The sequence below is a fragment of the Triturus cristatus genome, chromosome 6, assembly GCF_964204655.1.
Source record: "Triturus cristatus chromosome 6, aTriCri1.1, whole genome shotgun sequence".
Lineage (NCBI taxonomy): Eukaryota > Metazoa > Chordata > Amphibia > Caudata > Salamandridae > Triturus > Triturus cristatus.
In genome coordinates, this window is record NC_140589.1 from 561,616,839 (window position 1) to 561,644,410 (window position 27,572).

The 27,572-nt window shown below is 44.5% G+C and overlaps 1 protein-coding gene across 1 annotated transcript in view; it reads left to right on the forward strand.

The window, feature by feature from the left end:
- Positions 1 to 27,572, forward strand: part of LOC146817397 (dynein axonemal heavy chain 5-like) — a 1,608,734-nt gene that overhangs the window by 979,693 nt on the left and 601,469 nt on the right. The window contains exons 50-52 of the mRNA XM_085609634.1: positions 4,612 to 4,760; positions 18,444 to 18,636; positions 24,036 to 24,292. Of these exons, the coding sequence (XP_085465760.1) occupies positions 4,612 to 4,760; positions 18,444 to 18,636; positions 24,036 to 24,292 (599 nt within the window). The remainder of the gene's footprint in view (positions 1 to 4,611; positions 4,761 to 18,443; positions 18,637 to 24,035; positions 24,293 to 27,572) is intronic.

Genomic DNA, 27,572 nt, shown 5'->3' on the forward strand with positions numbered 1-27,572 from the left:
AAGGGGCCTGTCCACAAATGCAATGTTACACGTGAGAAAATTTACTACAAATTATGGACCTTCGTGTCTTCACACTCTGAAATCAGGGGGTGGAGCCTAATTGATGAGTTTAAATGTAATACTTGTAACTTTTATCACTTAGACAGGTATCTAAGTATAGTTAAAGGTTTTAAAAAAATGTAATCACTGAATATATTTTTTATTTAAATATTAATGTAAATTAATTTAATATATTGTAAACAAATAACAAAATAAAATTCTACAGCACCATTAACTTATTTTTTAACTTAATATTTCATTATTTTAAATATATTATTTTAAATTAAAACTATATTTTTTGAAAGATTTACTCAAAAAAACCTCCTAAAGTAAATTTTTTATATTTATTTACCTTGTATTCAAATGTTAAAAGTTATGTAAGGTATTTATTGGAATTAATTTAAAATTAAAATAAATTCTTAAGATATTTTAAAATAATAGTTATATATACTTTAAAAATAACCTGCACTTTTAACTGCGCACTCACCCGGCAAGAACCCCCACAGCGGGCTTGAGACACGCCAAACAGCGACCCCTTCGCTGCACCGATTCAAGAACAAACCAAACATTTGGACGCCATTCACGGCGAGGAACTGAGGCCACGCCCACTCTCAGGCCACGCCCATCCGGCCCCTTCTCCACCCATAAAGATGTGTAATCACCGGACGCGCAGCGGACGGGCGCAGCGGGCGCGCCGTCAGCGCGCCGAAGGCGCGCCAAAGGCAAGCCCGTCTGGGCCCGTCCGGGCCCAGCCGGCCTTAGGCCCAGTCACTCTGGCCGTGGCAGCCCCTAACAACTTGACCTACACCCGGGATGACTTGCTAGCCTTGAACACCAACAAACATCCCTCCTGCTCGCGCATCCTAACCGGAGACACACAATTCTCCGGCTGTGACCGCTGTAACTCCGTCAACCAGACTGTGGTATCAAAGGGTTTACTCTTAGGTCTACTTAACTGCAGGTCGCTTGTGAAACACGCACAAGAAGTAAACCTCCTAATTACCAACAATAGCCTAGACGTTCTGTTCTTAACAGAAACCTGGCTTACCCCCAGTAGTGGCCCAGACATTGTTTTAGCACTCCCCCCCGGGTACGTTATGTGCTCACAGAACAGACCAGAGGGTCGGGGAGGTGGACTTGCAATAATCCTCAAAGACACTTTTACCTGTCGAACGTCTGATGGCAACATCAAGGGCTATGAAATCTGCCACTATACCATTACAATCTCCCCTGTCACCTCGATATCAGGAACGCTGATATATCGCCCACCAGGCAATTTAGGGGACTTTCCGACCAAAATTGCTGACCAGACCTCCGTCAAATGCACGTCTACAACTAACTACCTATTATTAGGAGACCTCAATGTACATTTCCTGGACCCAGACGACAAACTGGCCAATGAACTACTCCAGGATCTTACCTCAATGGGCCTAGATCTTAAAAACCCACAGGCCACCCACGACAAAGGGCAACTGCTCGACCCCATTCTTTCCAACATCCCCAACCTTAGATCCCTTGACCATATCCCCCTTCCCTGGACGGACCACTTTTTGGTTCCCCTAGTATGGGACATTAGTACTGTGCCCCCGCCACTCCCAAAAATTAGAACGTACTCCAGACAATGGCAAAAATTGGAACCAGATGTCTGGGCAGCCAAACTCCGAGAAAACGTTCCTCATCCCCCCAATAACACCTTAGAAGGGGATAAAAAATTCAGTACCTGGATCACTCAATCGCTTGACGCCATCCTGCCCAAAACCCACTCTCTTAGACACATCAAGAGAGTCAACCCCTCACCCTGGTATACCCCGGAACTCAATCTGCTACGTAAGGCGTGCAAAAGACATGAGCGTAACTGGAGGAAGGAAAAAACCGAGGAACGGAAAGAGGCATTCCGCGCCGCGGTAAAATCCTATAAAAAAGAGCTCCGTAGCATCAAAGCTAGTTTCTACGAGGACAGAATTAAAAACGCGGCCTGTTCAGCACATGAAACCTACTCAGTTCTAAAAGAACTACTCCACGCCCCTGACCCCCCACTCAAACCCCTCGACCCCAAAGCAGCGGAAACCAAATGCCAAAAATTAGCCACTTTCTTCGATGAGAAGATTCAAAACATTCTCCTAACCATTCCCCCCCCCGAACAGGACCCCACACAGCCGGATCCTACCATCACTACCGCCAACCCTCCACTGCCACCAGCCCTCCAACCCTCCCTGGACACCTTCGGGCCCGTAACAACGGAAGAAGTAGGAGCTATGCTGGCCGCAATTAAAAGTGGTTCTCCCCTTGATCCTGCCCCCCTCCGCTTCCTAAAAAAAGTGTCTAATACCATCATCCCCCCCCTCACGGCCCTGATCAATTCCTCCTTCTCAGAGGGCATTGTCCCCCCCAGCTGGAAAGCGGCAGCAGTCAAAGGTCTGCTGAAAAAACCCTCTTTAGACCCGCAGGACTTCGCCAACTACAGGCCCATATCCCTTCTCCCTGGAAACAGCAAGATCGCTGAGAAGCTGGTAAATAAACAACTATCGCTTTACCTTGAAAGCAACAACCTCTTAGCGGCCTCCCAGACAGGGTTTCGTCCAGGTCAGGGCACCGACATCGCCCTCCTGACAGCAGTGGAGAAGGCCAGAAGCATTCTGGATACGGGAGGATCAGTGGCAGTGATCCTCCTAGACCTCAGTGCGGCCTTCGACACTGTGGACCATCCCACCCTAATCCACCGACTGGGAGAGATCGGACTAAAGGGTCTGGCCCTGAAATGGCTAGAATCCTTTTTGACTGGACGCTCCTTCCAGGTGCGGGAAAACGACAGCTGCTCATCCATCATCCCCCTCCGGTGTGGAGTGCCACAGGGCTCATCCTTGAGCCCTACACTTTTCAACGTGTACATGGCCCCACTGGAGAAGAGGGTCAGCTCGTACGGCGTGTCAGTCATCAACTACGCCGACGACACTCAGCTGGTAGTTACCCTTTCCCACCCTCACCACGCCCCATCCGACCTCCACAGCTGCCTTTCTGAAGTCCACCGATGGATGAATCTCTCCTCATTAAAATTGAACGGGTCCAAGACTGAGATCCTCCTGATGGGCCACAATGGGCCCTCCCTACCACCTCACCTTTGGCCCAGGTGCCTTGGGGATCCTCCCGCACCTAAGGAAGAAGTCAAGAGCCTGGGTGTGTGGATTGAGAAGGACATGAGTTTCAGAACCCAGGCAAAGAGAACAGCAGGAACATGCTTTGGACTACTCAGAGCCTGCAGGAAGATCTTTCCCCTGCTCCCAGAGACCGCAAGGAGGCTCCTCATTCAGGGTCTAATCCTGGCAAGATTAGACTACTGTAACGCTATATACTTGGGAGCTCCTGAGGCCACCTTGAACTCACTGCAGAAGGTCCAAAATGCCGCAGCCCGCCTACTTACGGGCACACCTGGAAGATCCTCCGCCAGGCCAGCCCTCAACTCTCTCCACTGGCTCCCAGTCAGAGAAAGGGTCTTGTTCAAAGCCCTCTGTCTGGCCCACAAAACACTCAACAACAACGGTCCCCCTCTTCTGAGAGAACTTTTAATTCCATACAAAGCAGAGCGGGATCTCCGGTCCAATTCTGAAAATCTCATTGCAGTCCCTAGAGTGAGAAAAGCTAAGACCGGTGGCCGTCGCTTCTCGGTTCACACGGCGAAGAGATGGAACCAGCTACCCCGAAAACTTAGGACTGAACCGAAATATCTCCAGTTCAGAAAGACCTTAAAGACCTTCCTTTTCCCGCAAATATAATCCCATTAGTTGGCCAAAACCCCTGGAGAAGCAGATCAGCGCTGGGATGCTCTTCGGAGTTACTACGCGCTTTACAAAACCATTAAATAAATAAATAAATAAATAAATATAATTTCTAAAATATCAAAATGTATATATATATTTTTAGAAAGTTGAAATAAATAAATATTTATTATTAACATTGTTTCTTAAAGGGTTTTATTTTCTAAGAGAGGGTGGTTGGCCGTGTGCGATGCTGGGCATGCTCCAGGTCTGAGCTGCAGTATGTTACTACTGTAATTTTGAAATGCAGATTGTAGCTAGTAACCAGTTTGTGTATGGATACATGTTCCTCCTTAAACTCCTCCTTAGCCTTCCTTAACCCTTCCGTACTCATCTCAAAATCCTTCCCATTTCTTACTAAGAATTCCCCATTTTATAGCCACTCCCCCTACCACTCCCACATTTACTACTAAAACATAAGTGTCCAGAGAGCTTCTACTTTGGGTCTAAGATCCCAAAACCGAAAAGACAGAAGAGGCGGAGTCCTTCTGGATGTTGGTTTGTGAATAGGCCCCACAGTGTTTTTGCAGAGCAGTGTACAGATCTCTGTTACACTCTTTACCATCAGGCCCTTTAATACGCATCTGTACGAACAAGCCATTTTGCTTCCGTAGGAGGAGAATTTCACAGCAGCACTGGGTGAGATGTTGAAAGGAGCACAGCCGTTTGCCCAAAAAGCAGGAATTAAAATGTACAGATGTTGTGTGACTGCGCACGTACTCAACTGCTTTTCTATAGTATTTCATCCTATTTATTGCAGGCCCATCTCCAAGTCTGAAAGGTGGATATGGCACAGACAGAAACAAAAAGCCTCTCTCCTCTAATCCTGTGATAGCGGCTGCCAAGGAAAGCCATGCTATTATCGCTGAGTCACTGCAGGAGATCTTGGGGCCAAGAATGGCTGGAGACGTAAGTTACTGAACAGTAAGAGAACTGCCAGTTGTAACAAAAAAAGATCCTGTAAAGACAAGCAATTTAGTATAACATTCTATACATACCTGCAAAAGAGTGAACTTGTGCCTAAATGTCTGAATTAGCTCATTTGTTAATGGTAACTATACATTTACTACTGAGTGTCCCCAACCGTTGACCTTGGAGGACAGTGATGGCACCATTGCTTCTCTTCCTACATTATTTTTAATGCCTTTGGAAAAATAATGTTAACTGACATCATGTGTTTGTAGTGAGGGTATGAAATGAGTTGTGATGTTTTAGTTATACTTCCTAATGTGATTCATTTGTTCCACAGCATGCCAACTTGATTATCAGCTTCAAGGCACATCTTTGACTGCATAATAACCAAACAGTTTTTGCACATTCTTGTGTTTGGACTTCTTGCCAAATTTTAGTATCAAAGCACAGATCCCCTCTGTTCAAACGGAAAGTTCTCTGCATAGCTCTGGAAAGTGTGTTGCCCTGCCTTATGACATTTTCATTTAGCTGTGCACTATCTCTGGTTTTCATTTTCCCCTCACTTAGCTGTTAAAAGAGACTGAGATGCCAGAGCAGTTTTCTGAAGTTGAGGAGGCCCCCAAAGTACACCCTTTTTAACCCTTTCGCTGCTAGGCCTTTTCCCCCCTGTGCTAAGCCTTTTTTTTGGCTATTTGGGGTAGTTCGCGCTTAGGCCCCTGTAACTTTTTGACCACACAAGGTATCCACGCCAAATTTGTGTCCTTTTCTTCCAACATCATGGGGATTTTTAAAGGTACCCAGGGTTTGTTGACTCCCCTAGAGGGAAAATGGGAAAAAAGTGCTGCAGGTTAAAGCGTCTGTTTTTTGCAGATGGTATCAACAAAGGGTTTGTGGTGCTGCAATCACCATCTTCCCAGCTTTCAGGGACTGACAAACTTTTGTCAGAAAACCAAACTTTTTACACAGTTTTGGCATTTAACCGGGATATAGCCTATTTTTTGCTATTTGTTTGTGCTTTCAACCTCTTTCAGGGAAGAGAATTTGAGGTGCTATACCTTTAATCCCTATGTTTTGGGCTCTTCCCTGTCACAGGCCTTTGGCCCACCCACACAAGTGAGGTATTGTTTTACTTGGGAAACCAAGGGGAACGCTAGGTGGTAGGACATATTGCCGGCACAGTGAACCCACGCTAAATTTGAGGTTTGCAGGGGATTCTGGGTAAGAAAACATTGGGGCAAGCCTTACCTCACTGGACTCCCCATGGTGTCTAGATTTCAGAAATGTGTGGGTTTGGTCTATTTCTCTAAATAGCGGCGAGCCCAGGGCCAAACAAACAGGTGCCCCCCTGCAAAACCAGGTAGTTTTATCATAGGGAATTTTGAAGTCTCCACAATATGATTTGGGCCATTTCCTGTTGCAGCCACTATGCCTACCCACACAAGTGAGGTACCATTTTTATCGGGGGACCTAGGGGAACACTAGATGGTAGGAAATTTGTGTCAGCCCGGTGATCCCACAACATTCCCACACAAAAAAGCGAGGAAAATTAGATTTTTTTTCAGCTAAATTTGAGGTTTGCAGGGGATCCTGGGTAGGGAAATGTTGGGGGATCCACGCAAGCCATACCTCCCTGGACTCCCCAGGGTGTCTATTTTTCAGAGATGTGTGGTATTGGCAGGTTCCCCTAGGTGCCCCCCTTGCAAAAACAGGTTGTTTTGTGATAGGTGATTTTGATGTCTCCACACTACGTTTTGGGCCCTTGCCTTTCGCAGGTACTTGACCCACACACACGAAAGAGGTATCATTTTTATTGGAAGACTTTGGGGAATGCGGGGTGGTGGAATCTTGTGGATCCACGCTGATTCCAGTACTTACCATTGCAGAAATGTGAGGAAAATGTGTTTCTTTTTACAAAGTTTTTAGGTTTTGTAAGGGAGTCTGGGTAACAAGCTGGTGAGAGCCAGACAAGTCACCCCATCCTGTATTCCCCTGGGTCTCTAGTTTTCAAAAATGTATAGGTTTTCTAGGTTTCCCTAGGTGCCAGCAGAGCCAGGGTTCAAAATCTACAACTAGGCACTTTGCAAAAAAGGGTCAGTTTTCACTGTAAAAATTTGGTGTGTCCACGTTGTGTTTTGGGCTGTTTCCTGTCGCGGGCACTAGTCCTACCCACACAGTTAAGGTACCATTTTTTTTGGAAGACCTTGGTTAATGCGGGGTGGGTGGAATTTTGTGGATCTATGCAGATTCAAAAACTTTCCATCACAGAAATGTGAGGAAAATGTGTTTTTTTTACTAAGTGTAAGGTTTGCAAGGGATTCTGGGTAACTGAACCTGCTGCCGACAGAGCTAGGGTTCAAAATCAACAGCTAGGCACTTTGCAAGAAAAAAAAGGGTTAGTTTTCACTGTAAACATGTGGTGTGTCCATGTCGCGTTTTGGGCCGTTTCCTGTCGCGGGTAGTAAGCCTGCCCAAACAAGTGAGGTACTATTTTTATCGGAGACTTTGGGGATTGCTGGGTGGGTGGCAGTTTGTGGATCTGCGCCGATTCCAGAACCTTCCATCACTGAAATGTGAGGAAAAGGTTTGAGGTTTGCAAGGGATTCTGGGTAACAAAACCTAGTGAGAGCCACACAAGTCACCCCATACTGGATTCCCCTCGGTGTCTTGTTTTCAAACATTTACAGGTTTGCTATGTTTCCCTGGGAGCCAGCTGCGCTAGGACTCAAAATCCACAGGTAGGCACATTCCGAAAAAAGTCAGTGCCTAATTGGCTTTCTGCTGCCCTGGGGAGGGGTAAATCGGGGCTATTGCCCCGATATGCCCCCAAGGGGGGGCAGAAAGACTGTGGCTGTTCTTTTGGGGGTGGGGCCGTTGGGATGCCCATTCTGGGCAGCCCCCACCCCTATGTATAAAAAAGCCAGCATAATCGCTGGTGCCTAGTGGACTCCCTGCCCCCCCCCCCCCCCCCCGGGGAGCAGATCAGGGGCTACTGTCCCCATCTGCCTCCTGGGGAGGGGGGAAAGACTGTGGCATCTTTTTTTGGCGGTGTGGGGGCATTGGCATGCCCATTCTGGGCAGCCCCCACCCCGAACTTTGAAAAAGAAAAATCCCTGGTGGCTAGAGGGCTGTCTGCCCCCCCCCCCCCCGAGGGCAGGTAAGGGGCTATTGCCCCGATCTGCCTCCTGGGGGGTAGAAAGTCTTTTGTTTTATTTGTGGGGGTAGAGTGGGGGTGTTTGCATGCCCATTCTGGGCAGCCCCCACCCAGGGCATATAAAAAAAATCCCTGGCGTCTAGAGTGCTTTCTCCCCCCCCGGGGGGGCAGAAAGACTGGAATTTTGTGGGGGGTGAGGGCATTGGCATGCCCATATTGGCAGCCCCCCCCCTAATTAAAATAGGGAAAAAATCCCTGGTATCTAGTGGGCTTTCTGCCTGAATTGACCCAATGTAAAATGGGGGGAACAAAGGCCCTTGCCCAAGGGACTACTCCACCCTCCCTGGTGCCGAGTGGGTGGATTACTGCTTGGGGTTCGCCCCCCTCGGGAGATCTCTAAGCAGGGATCCACTAGGGAGGGGTACCATTGGAAAGGGGATATTCTCCTCTTTCCAACGATACCACTCCTGCCATTTTACGTGCTCAGGGAGCTGAGATAGCCGCCTGAGCACGTAGAAAGTGAAACTGAAATGTGCCTCTTGGCTCATTTCAGTTTCACTGAAATTACGTCATCGCGACGTACGCGCTGATCGGCATTTCAGGGAAACCTAAAATACAGCCTTTGGAGCTGGGGAAGCTCCCGAGGCTGTTGGGGGGGGGGGGGGGGAGGGAATCCCTCTGTTGACCGCACCAGAGGGATTCCCTGTGCCATGGCGTCGGACACGCGGGAGCCGTCCAACCCACATGAGCACTTATGCGTCGTCCGGCTCTTGCGTGTCTGACGTATAGAAGGGGTTAAAAGTGCGTATAAGAGAGTGTCTGCCCTCTGTAACTGGGTTTCACTGGACTCATTTGAAAGTGAACATAATTTGAGGTTGAGCGTAGTGGAGTGTTGGATGCAATCAAGGCAAGTGGGTTGACATTGAGAAAGGACAAGTATTAGCTGCTTCAGAGAGGGATAGGTTATTTGGGGCACCATGTGCTGGCAAAGGGTGTTGAGCTTAAAATATAAATTCCAGGATGTAGGATGTCGAACCAGCTGTAGTTCCCCCACTATAGCCTTTGGGCAGGTGAACTCCCGTGGCCTATGCCCAACTACCAGGCCCGGCTGTTCTATTTGGTGTGCTAGGAATTGACTGGGTTCTTCAGGCTATTTTGGTAGAGTGCGTGGTCATCAGAGTAAGTGATTTTATAGCAGGTGGATTGAAACTTCATAAATCTTTAGAATCTTTGAAAATAAAGCCATTCAGCTGCACTACCAGCAAAGAGATACATTTATTGTTTGAAGTGTAGCACCTTGCCTGGTGTGCTGACTGGTGTCTGTCTACATAGTGACAAGCAAGAAGCTGGTTAGACATATTGTTTTTTACTAGAACATGGTTGAAGCCTGCTATGGAAACTTATATGAAAGAGGCCACACCATCATATGATCAATGTATGCTTATAGACCGGGAAGTACTCCAGATATATACTTTTTTCCTCTCCTGCTCACCCCCTCCCTATCAGATTCTGAAACTCTTGCAATCAGGATTCTTCCAAAACAGGTGCACATGATGTCTCTATTCATATATTGTGCCCCATCTTCTCCCTTCATATTTCTCAATTACCTTGCCAACACACTTAGTGAATTTACCACCTCAGACTTATTTCTTATCATCTTGGGGGATTTCAACAGACACATGGGAAGACAGGACAAGCCATTTTTCCCACATTTCTTGACTTTACTCATAGAATGTAAAATGCACCAATATGTAAAGAGTGCTGCACATGTAGCAAGTCCCACATTAGACCGGACAATTGGACCCAAAAACTGTTTATCTTACATCCAAATACCTGCCTTGGTATGATCAAATCATCACGTGTTGATTGGACAAATGCATAATACATCACATCCAGAGTAACTCAGGTCTGTGTTAGACTGACAAGAAACTGGTCCGACATTACTTCAGATCCCTAGTCTCTTTATTAATGCCTGAACACACAAATCTAGGTAATATGACAAATGTCACTACTAAACATGTCTCTTATTGCTCTTCCATCTCAAGCACTCTTTATACTCTTGCACCTGCCACATTTTCTATGCGTCAAATCGAAAACAAGTTTGCCCACAGTTCCATGATGAACTTAATTCTCTCAGGAGAGCTCTGAATAAGTCATAGAGAGTACCAATAGGTCCAAGGGCATGTGTGTGCCCAACATGAAACTTTGAAAAATGCACTAAAGTGCCTTTTTCAAAGTTTTTGCAAATTATGTTTTTGGGGGATTTCTCTGCATTATGATCTGAACATTGTATACACCCTGTTATTCCCAATTGTTTCACCTCATTCTACTCATGTTTTTTTTCCTTTGACTATTTCATACTTGTATACAACGTGTTATCCCAGTAAAGAGCTCTGATACCCTAACGAGTCACTTTCGCGCTCTATAAAACACTAAATAAAATAAAGTAACACAATTAAATTAGCTAAGAACTATATTTGGACAATAAATGTACAACCCATCCAATGCTTAAGAGGGAATATTTACCAGTGTCAGACAACTGTTTCATTGGGCTCTGTCTCACTACAATTCCAGCTCATTTTGGAAAAAATTAAGTGATTTCTTTATCTGTAAAATAGAAACATTTGAGATTCTATTACTAAATTTCTGTTCACTGGTGATGCAGCATACACCTTGGATTCAACACATCTACCTGCTAAGTGTTCAAAGTTCGAATCAATCGATTCATCTGAACTTACTCTATCAATGTAAATCCGAATTAACATTTGATTCAGTACCTATTACAGATCTCTCAAAATTAGAGGCTTTCAGCCCACTGGTTTCACAGGATATCATCAACTCTTCACTTAACACAGGTTTAGTCTCAGATATTTTGAAAAAGGTACTGTAGTTCCACTATTGAAATAGTGTAGACTTGAGTCTGTGGCAGTATCTAAATACCGCCAGTTACTCTTCTCCCTGCACCTCCTAAAATCTTAGGACCATGTGTGTCACAATAACTGACCCATTTTCTGGAATTGGAAATTAGATGACTCCCAAGTTTGTTTTCCAACATGAGCACAGATTTGACACTTTTGGCAATGGTGAATGATTTATTATGTGCAGCGTCTGATAACATTCCTTCGGTCTTAATTTTGGTAGACTTCTCCACTGCTTTCAACACCACAGGCCACACTATTCTTATAAAACCACTTCAAAATATTGTCAGACCCACCAACCCTCCTCTTCTGCAGCACCACTTGGAAAGCTGCTGTAGATTCGTCGCATGAGTGACCCGTTGGAGGATGGATATCTTCCTTGCTATTTGCCTGGAAGACCATTAAAGCAGACCATGGACCCTCAGATCTTCAAAAGAGCCTATGTCCTACCATTCCAAAATCCTCTTCCCCACCCCAACAGACTTTTTCAGTCAAAGGAACACCTAGAAATACGGCAGCAGGAGATGACATCTCTGCTGCACAACGGAGCAGTGGAGTTAGTGCCCGAACTGAACATTAATCAGGGTGCTACTCTTTGTGCTTCCTGGTTCCTAGAAAGGACGACGGTTTTTGTCCGATCCTAGCCTTCAGGCTCTTAAACCTTTCCCTGAACAAAAAAAAGCTAAACAGGCTCTCCCTGGCTCAGGTACTCCTAGATGCATTTTTCTACATACAAGTCCTGAGGTTGCACAGCAGTTGCCTGTAATTTGTGGTAGGGTCATCCACTACCAGTTCGCAGTCTTCCCATTCACATTGACCTCAGCACCTCAGGTCTTCACAAAGGTGATAGCAGTGGTCGTGGCACAAATCAGTTCAGGATCTGTACATTTCCATAAGGGGAGAACTGGCTGTCAAAGCTAGCTTGTTGCAGATGATGTTATACCACTTGCAGGTGATAGCATCCCTTCTGTTCAGCTTGAGTTTTGCATCAACATACCCAAGTCTCATTTAGGAATCCTCACAACACCTCCTGATTATAGGTCCACTGTTGTATATGACATCAGTTCAAGTTTTCCTCCCTCTACAGAGGATCTGGGACATTCAGGATATGATTCTGATCTTTTGGGAGGGAACTTGGATTCCAGTCATGACAATTCTCCGCCTTCTGGATCTGCTAGCTTTCTGCATCCTTTTGGTCACGCATTTACACTGGCACATGAGGACTCTCTAGTGGTGCCTTCGTATGCAGTGGTTCCAACATGAAGGCAACCATTGTGTACCAAACCACTGTAGGGGACCTAGTCTGGTGGCCAGCACAGGAAAGCCCAATTCAAGGGATGCCCTATTCTGTCCTCTAGCTGTGGTCACTGTCGTGATGGATGCATCCACCCTCAGGTGGTGTGCTAACAATTAAGAACTGGAGATCTGAGGCCTTGAGTATCCAGAGGAGCATACACTTCATGTCAACCTGCTAGAACTGAAGGTGATTCGGCTGGTGCTCATGGCCTTCCACCCCTCCATTGCCATCAGGCTGTCCAGATCATGATGGACAGTACAACAGCAAAGTGTTATGTTAGCAAGAAAGAAGGAGTGGTGACTCACTTACTTTGTCGATCGGCTCAGAGGCACTGGCAATGGGCACATCAGCATGGAATTTGACTAGTGTTCAACCATCTGATTGGCTACCTGAACACCAAGACAGACAGCCTGAGTCTTAATATTGGGAGGGGCAGATTTACTATTCGAACTCCAGTCTAAAAAACACTGGGGAAGGTGCATATATTGGGAGGGTCAGATTTACTACTCTAACTCCACTCTACCAAACATTGGAGACAGTGCATTGGGAGTAGGGGGAGATTTACAATTTTAGCTCCAGTCTAACAAATATTGTGGAAAGCGCATTGATTAGTGGAGGGGAATCAAAGTTATTATTTTGAACTCAAGTCGAGCAGACATTGGGGATGGCCCATAAGTTGGGGGAGTGCTTTGAAAATAAAATACATCAACTAATAAAATAGATACATTTTAAACGTTATATTTGATAGAGACTTCTAACTGCAGTTTCGTTATCTCAGAATATTCGTCAGGCATCGGATTTGATCCAGAATTTTTCAAACAGTACCCCTGCATGCCGGTAAGTGGCATCATTTGGCTGTTTCCGTATCGGAAATGACTTGTGTGATACCTGTATAGGCACAGCCCTGGCGCACTGATGTCAGTTCTTTCCTTTCTGCGCCAGATAGCGCTGATCCGTGAAGAGCTATACTCAGTTGTTTTTTGACTGGCTTTTTTCTCAGCTTTTGTCAAACACGTTTTTGAGAGATTTTCTCTCTGGGTGTGACAGGATGTCCCACTCGTATCTGGGCGGCCTGGCCCCTCTGGTGCACCTTTGGGCACCACAGGCACAGAAGGGACCCACTGTTTTCCTGCTGGGTAGTTCGCACTCAGCATCAGTCAATCCTCATGAATCCATTGTTGGCTCTGGAGTGGAGCCACCGGCAAGACCGATACCTTCTTCATTGCCCGCTTCTGTGCTGGCACCCCCTTACTGCTGACGCCTCATGGCGGCACCATCCCCATCATCATTCCTAACTCTGACACGGTGTTCCAGCGCTGACCGGGACCATGCCCTCAAGATCAGAAACAGTGCCTTTTGCCATTGAGAGGGAGACAAATGGGAGGGGTGGAGTCTGAGAACCCTTCTGGATACCAGCTTCCACTAGATGAGACCAAGGACAACTAGTATGAGGAACTGGTGGGAGGCCAGTGGGTTAGACACCTCACCTGACACTGGCTTGGTCTCTCCTCCTCCTTTGGTTACGGAGGAGGGAACCTCTTTCCCTGCGATGGTGCATAGGGCAAATGAGTTCTTGGACATTCAGTTGCCCTCAGTGACAGTCAAGGCGAACGTCTCGACAAAGGTGCTTCAGCTGGGAGTCGCCCCTTCTGAACCTTTACTCCCTTTTAATGAAGCCCTTACCAACATCCTGCTCTGACCTGGTCCAAGCTCTGTACCATCGGCCTGCTCCTGGGGACCCCAGTTTACTTACCCAGTACCTCACCCCAGAGAGCTTGGCGGTCCAAGCCTCCACCTTTAGAGTCAACCCTAATGCGTTCTCTACCACCCCACCAGATAGGGAATCCAAGAGGCTGAATACCTTTGACAAGAGGATGTTCTCTTCTGCCAGCCTTGAATTGTGGTCAATAAACACTGCATGCCCTTTGGCCGATATTTCCATACAATCCGGGATTCGGTTCTGTAAATGCCTCATATGGTCTTGGAAGAAACCCGAGCCATACTCTCCCAAGCTATTTCTGACGGGAGAGATGCAGCAAAGCTCACCTTACAATGTTCACTGGACACTACTGACTCGCTCGGTAGAACAATTTCATCGCCAGTGGCTCTGCAGCGCTACACCTGGCGGAGAACCACTGGCTTTTCAGGGGATGTCCAAGCCTCGCTAATGGACATGTCCTTTGATGGCTCTCATCTTCTTGTAGAGAAGGCACACTCAGTGCTGAAGTATTTTAAGGCAGCAGCGCTACAGCCAGGTCCTGGGGCTTTTCTATGGCCCATTGTCAACCTCAATCCGCCTTCCACCCCTTTTGTGGCCATGGAATGGGTTTCCAACTGCGTCCATACCCTACCAGACACCACAGCTTTATTGTGACAGAGGACATGGTCCTGTAGACCATGTGGGACAGGTAGTCAGAGGCCGAACCAGTCTATCAGCCCCCAGTAGCTGATGCAGCCAAACCCTTTAGTTTGCCCTCCAACCATCATGGGCATCCAGTGGGGGGACAGGATATGCCATCACCTGCACCATTGGAGGTCAATAACATCAGACCGTTGGGTTTTACAAATCGTCCCAAGGGGCTACTCCACCTATGCCACCTCTCCACCCATGCCACCCACATACAACTGGCTGACAGAGTACTACTTCTTCTTGCTCTGTCAGGAAGGGCTGTCTCGCTTTGCCAAGGGAGCCATTTAGAGGGTGATGGCATCAGAAGTAGCTTTGCTATTCCCGCTACTGTCTGGCACCCAAAAAGGTGGAGGCATTTGTCCTATCCTAGACCTGTGCATTCTAAATCTCTTCCTGAAAAATGAGAAATTCAAAAGTATCACGCTTGTGCAAGTTTTGTCTGCTGTGGACTCTGGAGACTGGATGGTATTGTTGGACTTGCAGGATGCATATTTCTACATCCCCGTCCTGCATGCTATAGATGTTACCTCCGGTGGGCCAAGAGCACTTTAAGTTTTCCGTGTTCTCCTTTGGCCTTACCAGCGCCCCTTGCCTAGGATATTCAGGCTATGATTCCGATCTTTCAACCTCTATCCTGGATTTCGGTGAGAATGATCCTGAGGTTGCTGGGTCTCATGGCCTCCTGCATCCTGCTTGTAACACATACCCATTGGCATATGTGGGCTCTGCAGTGGGACCTGAAGTCCCAGTGGGTGTAACATCAGGGGAATTTCCCCGACATGGTCCAGATCTTGGAGGCAACTGTAAAAGATCTGTATTGGTGGCTGACGAACCGCGATAAGGTCAGTGACAGACTTGTCTCCCTTACCCAACCAAAGTTGACTGTAGTGATAGATGTGTCACTTCTGAGATGGGGCGAATTCTGGGAGTGGAGAAGATCAGAGGACACTGGTCTCTGGTGGAGTCTTGGATCCATATCAAACTGTTGGAGCATCTTGCGATTCGCTTGGCATTGAATCCCTCCCTTCCTTCAATCAAGGGAAACCTGATACAGGTGTTCGTGGACAACACCAGAACCATGTGGCACTGCAACAAACAGGGTGAGGTGGGGTCATAGACCCTTTTTCAAGAGGCTCTGCATCTCTGAACATGGCTGGAAAGCCAGGTCATCTCCCTGATGGTTCAACACCTGAGGGGCTCTTAATGCCAGGGCGGATGATCTCAGTCAATGATGCCTAGTGATTCATGAATGACTTCTCCATCCAGAGGTGTTGCACGGTCCCTTTCAACAGTGGGGACAGCCTCAGTTAGATCTGTTTGCAACTGCCAAGAACATGCAATTTCAGCAGTTTTGCACGCTGGAGTTTCCAAGGTGGCTATCGCTCGGAGATGCTTTGCATCTAGAGTGGAGCTAAGGCCTCCTGTACACTTTTAAGCGTATATCACTCCTGTCCAGAGTTCTCAAGAAGATCAGAAGCAATGGGGCCCATGTTATTCTTGTGGCTCCAGATTGGGCACAGAGAGTCTGGTATCCTCAGCTGTTGAGCATGAACATCGACCCCCGATCACACTGTCCCATTGGGAGGATCTTCTGTCTCAGCAACAGGGAATAGTCCCACACCGAACCTGTCCACCCTTCACCTTCATGCATGGAGACTGTGGGGTGTCAGTTGACCACTTTTGACATTCCTTCTGAAGTCTGTGATGTTATTCTGGCAGCCAGGCTTTCCTCCACCAAGTCGTTATACGCCTGCCGCTGGGATAAATTTGTGGCATGTGGTGCTTCTGGATACATCGATCCTCATTGTGCACCTCTTTCTCAGGTTCTTCTGTTTGCACTATCTTTATCCCAGCAGGGCTCTGCTTCGGGCACAGTTAAAGGTTATTTATAGGCCATTTTAGCATTTTTGCAGTTGCCGGAAGAACCTTCTTTATTCAAGTCACCTGTTGTGGAAAGACTTTTCAAAGGGCTTGCAACATGTGTCCTCCCAGGTCATTCTTCATACCCCAGTGGGATTTAAATCTTGTTCTGACTTTCTTAATGTGTGCTCCATTTGAGCCTCTGTACCATTGCCCTCTTAGGCTATTGACGATCAAAACTGCCTTTCTAGTGGCCATGGGATCGGCTAGGAGGATCAGCGAATTGCACATACTCGTCGCACCCTCCCTACACCACCATCTGTCCACACAACCTGGTACTCCAGACAAGTGCCTCCTTCCTTCCGAAGGTTGTGACGCCTTTCCATGTAGGCCAGAACATCCCCCTGCCAAACTTCTTTTCTCCTCCTCATCCCTCCAAATAGTAGGAAAGACTTCAAGGTCTGGACTCAAAAAGAGCGTTAGCATGCTACCTTTATCGCACAAAAGAGTTATGGATGGACAAACCACTCTTTGGCAGGAGCCAAGATAGGTACGTCTGTGCAGAAACCGAGCATCTCAAAATGGATAGAACTCTGCATCAAGATCTGCTACACATTGTGGGGCAGAAAGACGCCATCTACTGGCTTTCAGGGGTACTGTTTGGAAATTTCCAGATCCAGTCAGAGGCCTGGGAAATATTCTAAGGTAAGAAATCTACACCAGATAGTCTCTATCCGAAAAGGCGTTACTGAAGGTAAGTAACTTGTTCTTTGTGAATGTAAATAAATAATTTACAAATCCTAAATATACTGAAAAGTAAAACAATAAAATATATCCAGTACATCAGAATTACACACAAATGTTTTGCATAACAGTTCCCTCACCCCATAACAAACATATAAGAAAAGTAATCAAATATGCTATGATGAAATCTTTTTATTTTTCATTTAATTGTAATATAACCATTTTAAATAAAAACACTACCCACGCACTCCAATATGCCACAGGTACCAGAAAATTATACAATGACAAATATATTAAGAAATCAATCATCTTTGTAAAATATTACACTAAAACAGTAATTAATTTACACTTAAAAAATAAGAAAGCCCACCCAATTCAATACACAACATATACATAAAAATAAATGAAAGAATTTGCAAAACCATATATGCTTTTTATAAATTAAAATATTTAAACCAGTAGATAAAAAAGTAAATAATACAAAAATGATTAATAAGCCATTAATCAGGTATTATCAATGTAAATATATTTACTTAAACACTAGCCTCCCACTCTCCCATTAAACCCTGCAGCCCATAATTAAAATGTATTAAGTAATTTGAAAATGTATCAATCATCTAAAAAATACATAACGAAACATTAATTAACATCAGTTAATGACTAATAAAAAAAACTACCCACCCAAGCACTCAGTAAACTCTTTAATCTGAAATTAAAATGTCATAAACAATTCAAATGATTATATTTAAATGTACTTAATATAAAATTTTAAGCACACTACCCATCCAAATCCAATAAAAACACACAACATGAAAAGAATGTACATTACTATGATATTATTGGAAAATAATTACAAATACATTTTACTATAACATAAATAATAAATTAAAAACAATACAATACAACAAAATAAAACAATGTTTAAGTAAGCTATGTTTCAAACTTCGATATTATTGTAAAAAAGTTTTTTTTAAATATACTTCCTTTCTATATTTTGTAAGCAATATGTTTGTAGTCACAATATTTTGATCACAATATTGTAGTCAGGAATATTGTTTCGTAATATCGAGAGAGGTACACCACCACCCATCTGTCCCTATCCCCAACCTTGATAAGTTCCTTGAACTTAAATGCCACATGACAAGGAAACTATTATTCTGTAAAAAAAAAAAAACATGATAAACCAAGTGACCAAGTGATTTAAGATTGAATATGTAAAACCTGTGATTGTCTCTCTTAGCTGAGATAGAAAGGCCATGGTAACTTTGTAAGCTTATGTATATTTCTATAATTTGCACAGAGCCTTGCAGTCTTGAAGCAGATTGTCAGAGACGTTTTTGCCGGAATGTACGACCCATCTGGATTCCGACAGGCGCCTGCGGTTGACCTTGAAAAAGCCATTCTGTCAGAAGCTGAAGAAAAGAATTTGTCTGCGCATTCCCCATGGGTGAACAAAGTGAAACAGCTTTTCAACCTGTCTCTGGTACACCCTGGTAAGACAGCTTTTGGCGTGGAATGATAACGTTTCCCATGTGTGTGACTGTAAAGCAGAACCGATGAAATCAGCAAGGTGCCATGTGAAGTGGGCTCTGCTGAAACCCCAAGGGCCTGCACACATCCGTGGCCCTCGTAGCCAAAGGATTGCTCTTATTAGACGGGGAGGGATATTCTTAGAGTTTGCAATCTCTGTGCGTGTTTTCATGTGGTGTGAGATCAGCTGTGGAAATATGAAATCAATCTCTATACCACTTCGGAAGTGTAGCGCATGTAAATGTTATTGCCCTCTGCTCAGAGAATTAACAGCGGATAACACCGTCTAAAGAAGAGAAGTCATCAACGATTGTTAAGCCTAAATGCCCTTCAAAAAGCCAAACAAAAAGTAAGGCCATTTTCTCAGCATATTGGTAATGCCCATGTCATCCGCTATAAGAAACTTCATTAGAAGCAGGTGTGTTATAGTATAATAATGTATTGTAACTGTTGTACACCCGCTGCTCCAATCTGCAGCATACCCTGACAACGTCATGCTGTGCATGGAATATCTACCTGCTATCGATGAGGTGTAAGCACACCATGGGCCATATGTATCAAAAAAGAGTTTTGCGATTCTCAAATTGCCATTTTTATAGAGAATCACAATTAGAGAATTGAAAGTGCAATGTATGTATTTGCTAAACATTTTGCGAATCCCACATATTCCTTATTTGCGAATCGGAACTTGAGATTCGCAAATAAGGAATACCTTCCCATTCATTCCAATGGGCTAGGAATGAATGGGAAGACATTCTCAATTTGCGATTACCAATTAGAGCATCGAAAATTGAGAATGCAATTTCCAGGGTTGCAAGGGTGCCAAAAGGACACCCTGTTGCACCCTTGAAATATACATTTTGCTCACATACATGCCCTAAGGGCATCTTTGTGCGACATATGGCACTGTAAAAAAATCAAAAAAGTGGTTTTTTAAAGAAAATCGCAAATTACCACCAACTTGAAGTTGGTGGTAATTTGCAATTCCTTAAGGCCAAATAGCAAATTTCTGGTGATTCCAGAATTGCATTTAAGGAATCGCAATTTGCAATTCCTTAATTGCATTCGCAAAATAGAGAATAGCAAATTTTGCTATTCTCTATTTTGCGATGGCCTTTTGGGATGATACATCTCAAAAGGATTTTTTCCATTTCCTAAACGGCCCGATTCTGAGAATCTGCCCGTTTGCAAATTGGAAAAAGGCTTGATACATTGGCCCCATATCACCTAAAGTATGTCAATATTGAATCCCATACATCTAAAGTCTTTGAAACATTGTCTCAAACACTAAAAGTAAAATGTTTGGATACTTACAACGCTGGATACATTTTACGGCAGCAAGCCATTCGCACCACCTCAGCTTGCTCTTTGTTACTATATAATTTCAGAAGTAATATTTATTTAGCTCTTTTCTTTTCAATGTGTACATTGAATCTAGTAACACTTATTGTACCGTGCTTTTGGTGGTGTAACGTCACAAATATCACAAATCACCTCAAAATTTGTCTAAAACTATTGAGTTGCTTATTAACAAACATGCATGTGCACATAAATCGGTCTTGTGCTGGCTCACATTTGTGTGAAAGAGGAAGGCTATATGTTGTCATAATAAAAAAAAAAGGTACTGCCATTCATGTCTGGTGTCCACTGCGGGCCTTTTGGCTTTGCAGTGTTTGTAGTGTTTTGTCATGGTTTTTGAAAAACGTTATTGCTGGGAGAACTACTGGGCTCTCTCTCTAATATGTAAACAAATTTCTCTAAAAGCAAAAATGTATTGTTTGTTCAAAAAGCCACCCATATTTATAATAGTCCCTGGCACTGAAGGGAAATATTTTATGTGTGGATGTGATTCTTGTGAAAGAGCAGTATGTTTTCACTCACAAATAAGTTTGCCTGTCGCTAAATTGAACGGAAGAAATATGTTAATGACACAACAACATATCAATGGACGAAGAGGGCTGAAAGCCCCTATAAGTAACCACATTGCACATATATAAATTTAGTAATCAAAAGGTCTTGGCTAACGCCAGACCAAATAAAAATATACTACCATTCATTATGACATGACAAATGAGCTGTCAGACTGGGCAACACAGCAGTGTTATACCAGATATAGTGGGTGAGGGGACGTTCCTAAGTTTTAGTTAGATTCACATAGTCAGATTTGTGAAAAAAGGAAATCTGCTGTAGGAGTACGCGTAACTTTGGAGTAAATTCTAACTTTTACAGGATTCACAAAGAATTCAGGATTGTTGTTTTAAACCTGTTATTGTGACATCGGTGGTCAAATATTCAACGAGTCTTGATGTATAGTAAGTCTTTTTTATTTTCCAAGAAATAGTTTGCCAGCCAACGCGTTTTGTTCATGTAATGAACTTCTTCAGGGCATGTGTAAGCATTCTTTCTTGATCGGAGCTGTAAGGTGGCAAGTGTTCAGCGCGGGGGCCGCCTTGTTAAGGGCCTGTATGCGCAAAGTCTGTCAGGCGGGCTGAGAGTAGAACTGTCCGCTAAGTATTTGACCACCAATGTCACAATAACGAGCAGTGCACCACTCCACCAATCCCATTCTCTCAGTTTTCTGCACAGCAGATGGCACTCAACGAAGGCAAGTGCTGGAGTTGGTTTATGCACGCTCACCCTACATTTGATTACCAGTTGACAACAAAGGAACAACACAGGGTAGTGCGGTCACTGTGTCCGCCCTTGTCTGGAAGCACAATTTTGTTTTTTTAAACCCTTTTGCATCCTAGATTTCTAAGGATACTCAAAGTTGCAAACTTTCGGGTGCATATTTACTAAAGGAAAAATGAGTGTTAGTGAATCATACTGAATTGTGCATTCATACATTACATTTTAATTTGTTCCATAAGGAAAATAAATTGTCCAAGGAGAAATCCCTTCCTCAAACCTATTAAACATAGGGTACTTTCCCATTTCCACTCTTGTGAGGCACTTGCTCTTTACTGTGGTAGACGTGTGCATTTCCATGGTGAGAAACTGCCTGCAAAAGGTCTGTGAATTTCTTCAGACATAGAGGTGTATGGGTGTTTATTTAACTCCACTCAGTGACCTTCCTTAAAACACTTTTACTTTGCCAGTAATTCTAAATTTGAGATGGGATAGAATCTGTCATTCTGGTGGGTCTTCCACTATCATAAGTGCCCTTTATAATTGTAAAGTTCCAACAAGCAACATTGTGGAACTTCTAAAATTTGTCTTTTTACCACACACAAGTAGGTATTAAAAAATTATGCAAAGTATGCCTGAAATCTTTGGGTTTGCTGCTCTTTATGACTCAAGCAAACTTGATAAATAGCAAATGTACATACAAGACTAATTTTGTTGAACTACAAGACACATTCTTAAAATTGCTATGTTCGAAATGGGATCTCTAGTTGGCAGAGGTTTGCACTCTGTCCTAGAAGGGACCACCACTCTAGTCAGGGTAAGTCAGATACCCTAAATTAACCTGTGCTCACCCTCTGATAGCTTGGCACAGAGTAGTCAGGCTTAATTTAAGAGTCAATGTGTAAAGTATTTGTGCAACACTTAAATTGCAGCAGCTCAATGGAAATGCCATACATGTTTAGAATAATAGGGAACATTTATCTGATTAAAACAAGACCAAAATGACAAAAATCTAATAAGTAGAAGTTGAGATATGAATTTTTAAAGATTAAATGTGAAAGCAATGCTTAGAAGTCACTAGCGGTCAAAATGTTACTTGAGGTCACGAGTGACCAGTGCAAATTCAAAGGGCAGCTCAGCAAAGCAGAGAAGCAGTTCTTCAGAACAGTCAGTCACAGCGAAGTGGCAATCCCTACTGAACAGCAGTCTTTACTCCAGCAGAGTTCTTCAAAGGTCCAGTAGTGTACTGATTTGGTAGGGTCAGAGTCCTAGTACTTATACACCAAAAGTGCGTTTGATGGAGGGGGTGACTTCAAAAGAGTTCTCTGAAGTGCACTGGGATCCCTTTCAACCCAGTCCTGTCTGCCAAGCTACATGTGGGGTTGGGGGGGGGGTAATCCGCCCTCTGTGTGAGTTCAGGACACAGCCTATTCAGATGTAAGTGTTAGACACCTCTCCCACTTCCTGCCCATGCAGGCTATCAGAATGCAGATGAATCCTCTGTCACATCCAGCCCTTCCTGTACTTGTGCCTGTCTAGAGGGAATGCACAAAGTGTAGTTGTCACCCAGCCCAGACGTGTATTGGAGACAGGCTGCAGGCACATAGAACAAAGTTAAGAGCAGAGAAATGTCCACTTTCTAAATGTGGCATTTCTAAAAGGGTAATGTCAAATCCAACTTTACCACTAAAGAGGATTTATCAGCCCAATTCCAAAGATATGAAACATGGTGTAGTTACTCTTTTCTGATCAGAAATTACAGTTTAAAAAGTGTTTAAGGAATTCCCAAAGCTAGCCTACGAGAGGAGTAGGGCTCACAGCAGTAAAAAACAAATTTAGCTGTTTGTCACTGCCAGGACATGTACAACTTAAACGTACATGTGCCTCTTTTAAGTTACACAGTATTCTGCCTTATGGTCACTTAGGGCCTACCTTAGGGGTGACCTATGTTGAATAAAAGGGGAGTTGAAGGCTTGGTAAGTGGTTTTAAATGCCAAGTCGAGGTGGCAGTAAACTGCACACATAGGCCCTGCAATGGCAGGCCTGAGACAGGTTTGAAATTCTACTTGTGTGGATGACACAACCAGTGCTGAGGCCCACTAATAGCATTTAGATTACAGACCCTGAGTATATTGTATACCACTTTACAATTAACTTACAGGTAAACTAAGTAAGCCAGTCAGGGGTACACTAATGTTACCATGTTTAGGGGAGAAGAACATGGACTTTAGCACTGATCAGCAGTGGTAAAGTGCTCAGAGCTGTAAGGCCAACAAAAAGATACAACAAAAGGTGGCGGGAAGCAGGCAAAAAATTGAGGGAAGACCACCCGAAGGATAACAGGTCTAATATAGTATGTAAAATGTTGGCCCGTTGAAAATTTTTGACTCACCACCCCTCTACATAGATCATTCTTTGACTGGACAACGAACAGGCACCCAAACTCCTCAACCATGTTTCAGAAGCTATACTAGTTTTGTTTTGATTTGACAGGATATAGAGTAGATTTGTAAATAAAATCTTACGAAACATGAAAATGTTATTCCCTAAACCCAGTGTTCTTTCTGTGGCTATTACAAAGAGACAGTTTAACCTGCATGTTTGTATTTCCAAGGGCATGGGTCAGACTTATTCCGGCAACTGCCAATATTCTAATTATATTATAATTTGTATATTTACTCTTCAGGTGGGTCAGTCTGATGTTTTATATGCTTCTCTTTTCCTACATCCATAGGAATCATTGTGGCTGGTCCACCGGGGTCTGGGAAGAGCACCTGCATCTCTGCCCTGATACAGGCCCTTAATCTGCTCACCACCTCCCAGCAGCAGTCTGCATCAGGAATGCAGGACCCAGAGAAAGCAACTGCTCATAAACTCGTAAAAATCAACCCACTGAGTGTGGACAATTTTAGCCTTATGTTTGGTTACCAGACGTCTTCACATGCCTGGCTGGATGGAGTTGTCACCTACATCTGGAGACGGGCACTCCGGGTACAGTGATAAGTATTATGGATTTTCTTACGTGTCAAACCTCTGTGCATTTTATCCTCTCATGGATTTTTTTATGGATTTTTCCAATGTCATGAAAATGTTAAATGTACTAGAACTCCTATAGACTGTATTCATATTGCTGTAATGGCCAAACTACCTTTTCTGAGACTAGGAGGAGACAAAAAGGAATACAGTCTAAAGTTGCCTGTCTCTGCAAAGCTTAGTGGCATGACTTTACCATCTGATCCTTGTAACTTGCGATTATGCTATACAATAGCAGACTTCACACGAAGGAGAATGGAGGTAGGAAGGTGGTCTCTGTATGGAGCTGTAGCGTGGAACCACTGCTGATGCGAGTTGATCTCTCTGGTTCTCATGTTGTTTTCTTCCTCATGGTGTTGTTGTTATAACTGAAAGCATTTGTTGTTACTCCTTCTTCCCCTGCCCAGCTCCTAACATAGCTTGATCATCTGAGCTGCTTATTACTCCTCCCTCAAGCGAAATATGCGTTTCCCACAGTTGCAGTTGGATTATGTCACATAGGCCAACCCAAGGGATGAGTCCCTGCTCTGTCACTGCTGTATGGGCAACTGTCTCCCTTAACTAGTCAGAACATGATTTCTAATGAGGAGAGCAATGCAGTGGGACTATCTATACAAGAGATTTAAGATGCACATCAGGCACAGACATAAACAAGCTCTGGTGAACAGTGGTCACTCAGCTGCTACTATGAAGGGGAATAACTGCTCTCAGCAATAATAGAGAGATGCTAAGGAAGCTGCAGTTGGGCTCATGATTCCTGCATTCTATCAGTCTTGCAACTTGTTTGAAAGTAACTCTGCACTCTATTCAATGTAAAGACACCTTGGACCTCCAGTTAGTTGGTAAAAGTGGGCAAAGTGCACAACTGTTAAGGAGTAATAATATACACTGTGTTCTCTTTATGGCTGTCCTGAAGAGAGATGACTCAACACTAACTCTACACAATGATTTTAGTTAGGACAGCTACACACTAACAAACCCGCTCCTGCAGACACACACACGCTCTTCTCCCCACCTAATGTAGTCATGCAGTTTAATATGGTTCTGCCACCAGTGTACTCAGATTTTGCATTTTGTTCTAAAATAATCAGCTTCTGTCAGCTACCCCTGTCTCTGAAGCTGCTATAGTAGTGAGGGAGGTTGGTGAAATACACATAGAAAGTGTGGGCAAGCAAATATGTTGATGTTTATTGTGCTGTGCAAAATACCTCTTTTCCTAGATACTATACTCAGAAACAAGAGGAGATTGGCCTAGAAACCAATAGAACCCGTTCAGACATTTTACGTGACAAACATTTGACCACATGGACGTTCGTGGACAAAAATCAGTATTAAAGTATTGAACCACCGGCAGAGCCATTAGGTATTTGTGAAGGATGGAAGGGGCGTGGCATTATTGACCCAATAAACATTCCAGAAGTTCACATCATCAGTATGATTTATCTCAATAGCTCATGGGAAGCAAACACTGGATTAACCAAGTAGCTAAATGGGTTCTGTTAGAAATGGGGGTCTCTAGTTGGCAGAGGTAGGCACCTTTGTCCAAATAGGGACCTTTGCTTCTAGTCAGGATAAGGGGATACACACTTTAGATAACCCCTGCTCAACCCCTGGGTAGCTTGGCACGAGCAGACAAGCTTATACCAAAGGCAATGTATAAAGTATTTGTACTCACACACAGTAATACAGTGATAACCCCACAAATGGACACCACACCAGTTTAGAAAAATAAAGTATCTTTATCTAAATTCAACAAGGCAAAAAACTACAAACATCCAACATACAGGTAATAAGATAAGACTTTAGAACAGTTATTGCAAAAATAAAGCTTGTAGGAAATAAATAGCTCCACCTGGGGCTATTGCGACGTTGTGACAGCAATAAATCCAAGGCTCGGCACCGTCCGCGAGGAACACAGCGTCAGGAACAAAGTCACATGGACCCTCAAACAAACAGTACCTTGGAAATGAAGTCTATGACGATGCACAGCATCGTGGAGGTGAGGCATCAGTGCTGAGGTCGTGGCCAGCTCCCTGGCTGCCATGGGGGAGGTGAGGCGTCGTGTCTGTCCGCGAGGAGGCAAGGCGTCAAATCCAGGACAGGGGAAGTCAGTTGCGTTGGCAGTGAGGCGTCGGTTCCGGTGACAAGTCAGCGAGTTCATGGTGTCACCCTCAGCAGTTATCGGCGCCGTGATAACAGGATGCAGGCGCTGGCAGTGATGGAGTCGCTGGGAGCACTGGTATCGGGAATGCCAATATCTGCAGGCGTTGGCAGGCATTGATAGGTGTCAAAGCTGTGGTGCAGGCCATGTGGTGCGTCGTGCACTTCACGAGCGGAGCCCCTGGCCTCGGTGCAAGTCCCGGCATCACAGCAGCATCGCAGATGGCGTCGGAGACAGGTTTTCTTTCTTCTCTTAGGTTTCTTCCAGGTCCCAAAAGCGGCAACAACCTCCAGAGGCCCAAAACTGGAATAGGCACCTCCTGGCAGGTCAGAACTCTCAGAAGTAGGGTTTGGGGCATCTGGGGGTTACGTCTTTGTGTCCCTGAGACTTCAGAACAGGCCCTTGGAGATTCTTCTTCAAGCAGGTTCACAGCAAAGTTCCAGTCTTTGTCCTTTCCTTGGCAGAAGCAGCAACGGCAGTCCAACCCCACATAGCACACAGTAAAGGGGCAGTACTCCTCCTCACTGCACTTCTCCTTGGCAAAGGTTCCTCTTGAGTCCAGAAGTGATCTCAAGTTCTAGGGTTTACGGTCCACTACTTATACCCTATTTTGTCTTTGTTCTCTTTGTGCAAGGGTCTCGGAGCCCAGACCAAAGCAGGTCTGTCCTCCCTGGTGCAGTATGACCACAAGGGGTGGAGACAGCATTGTGCAAGGGAGACGGGCCCTATTCAGGAGCAAGGACAACTCTGCCCACTACTCTAAATGCAGCCATGCCCCATTCAGCTCAGCTCTGAGTCATCCAGGAAGGGCCAGGCACACCTCATCCCCGCAGTGGCTATCTACAGTGAATGTTAATCCCCAGTCCCTGTCACTACAAAACCAGACAGTCAATCCACAAACAGGCAGAAGCACACAAAACGGTTGAACAAGCAAATGCCTACATTCTAAAAGTGGCATTTTCAAACATACAATCTAAAACCATATTAATAAAAGATGTTATTAAATTCTGAGCCTAAACTTTATTTCTTTATCTTGTCCCAATGGAAAGTTATGGTTGTAAGATGTTACAAAGTATC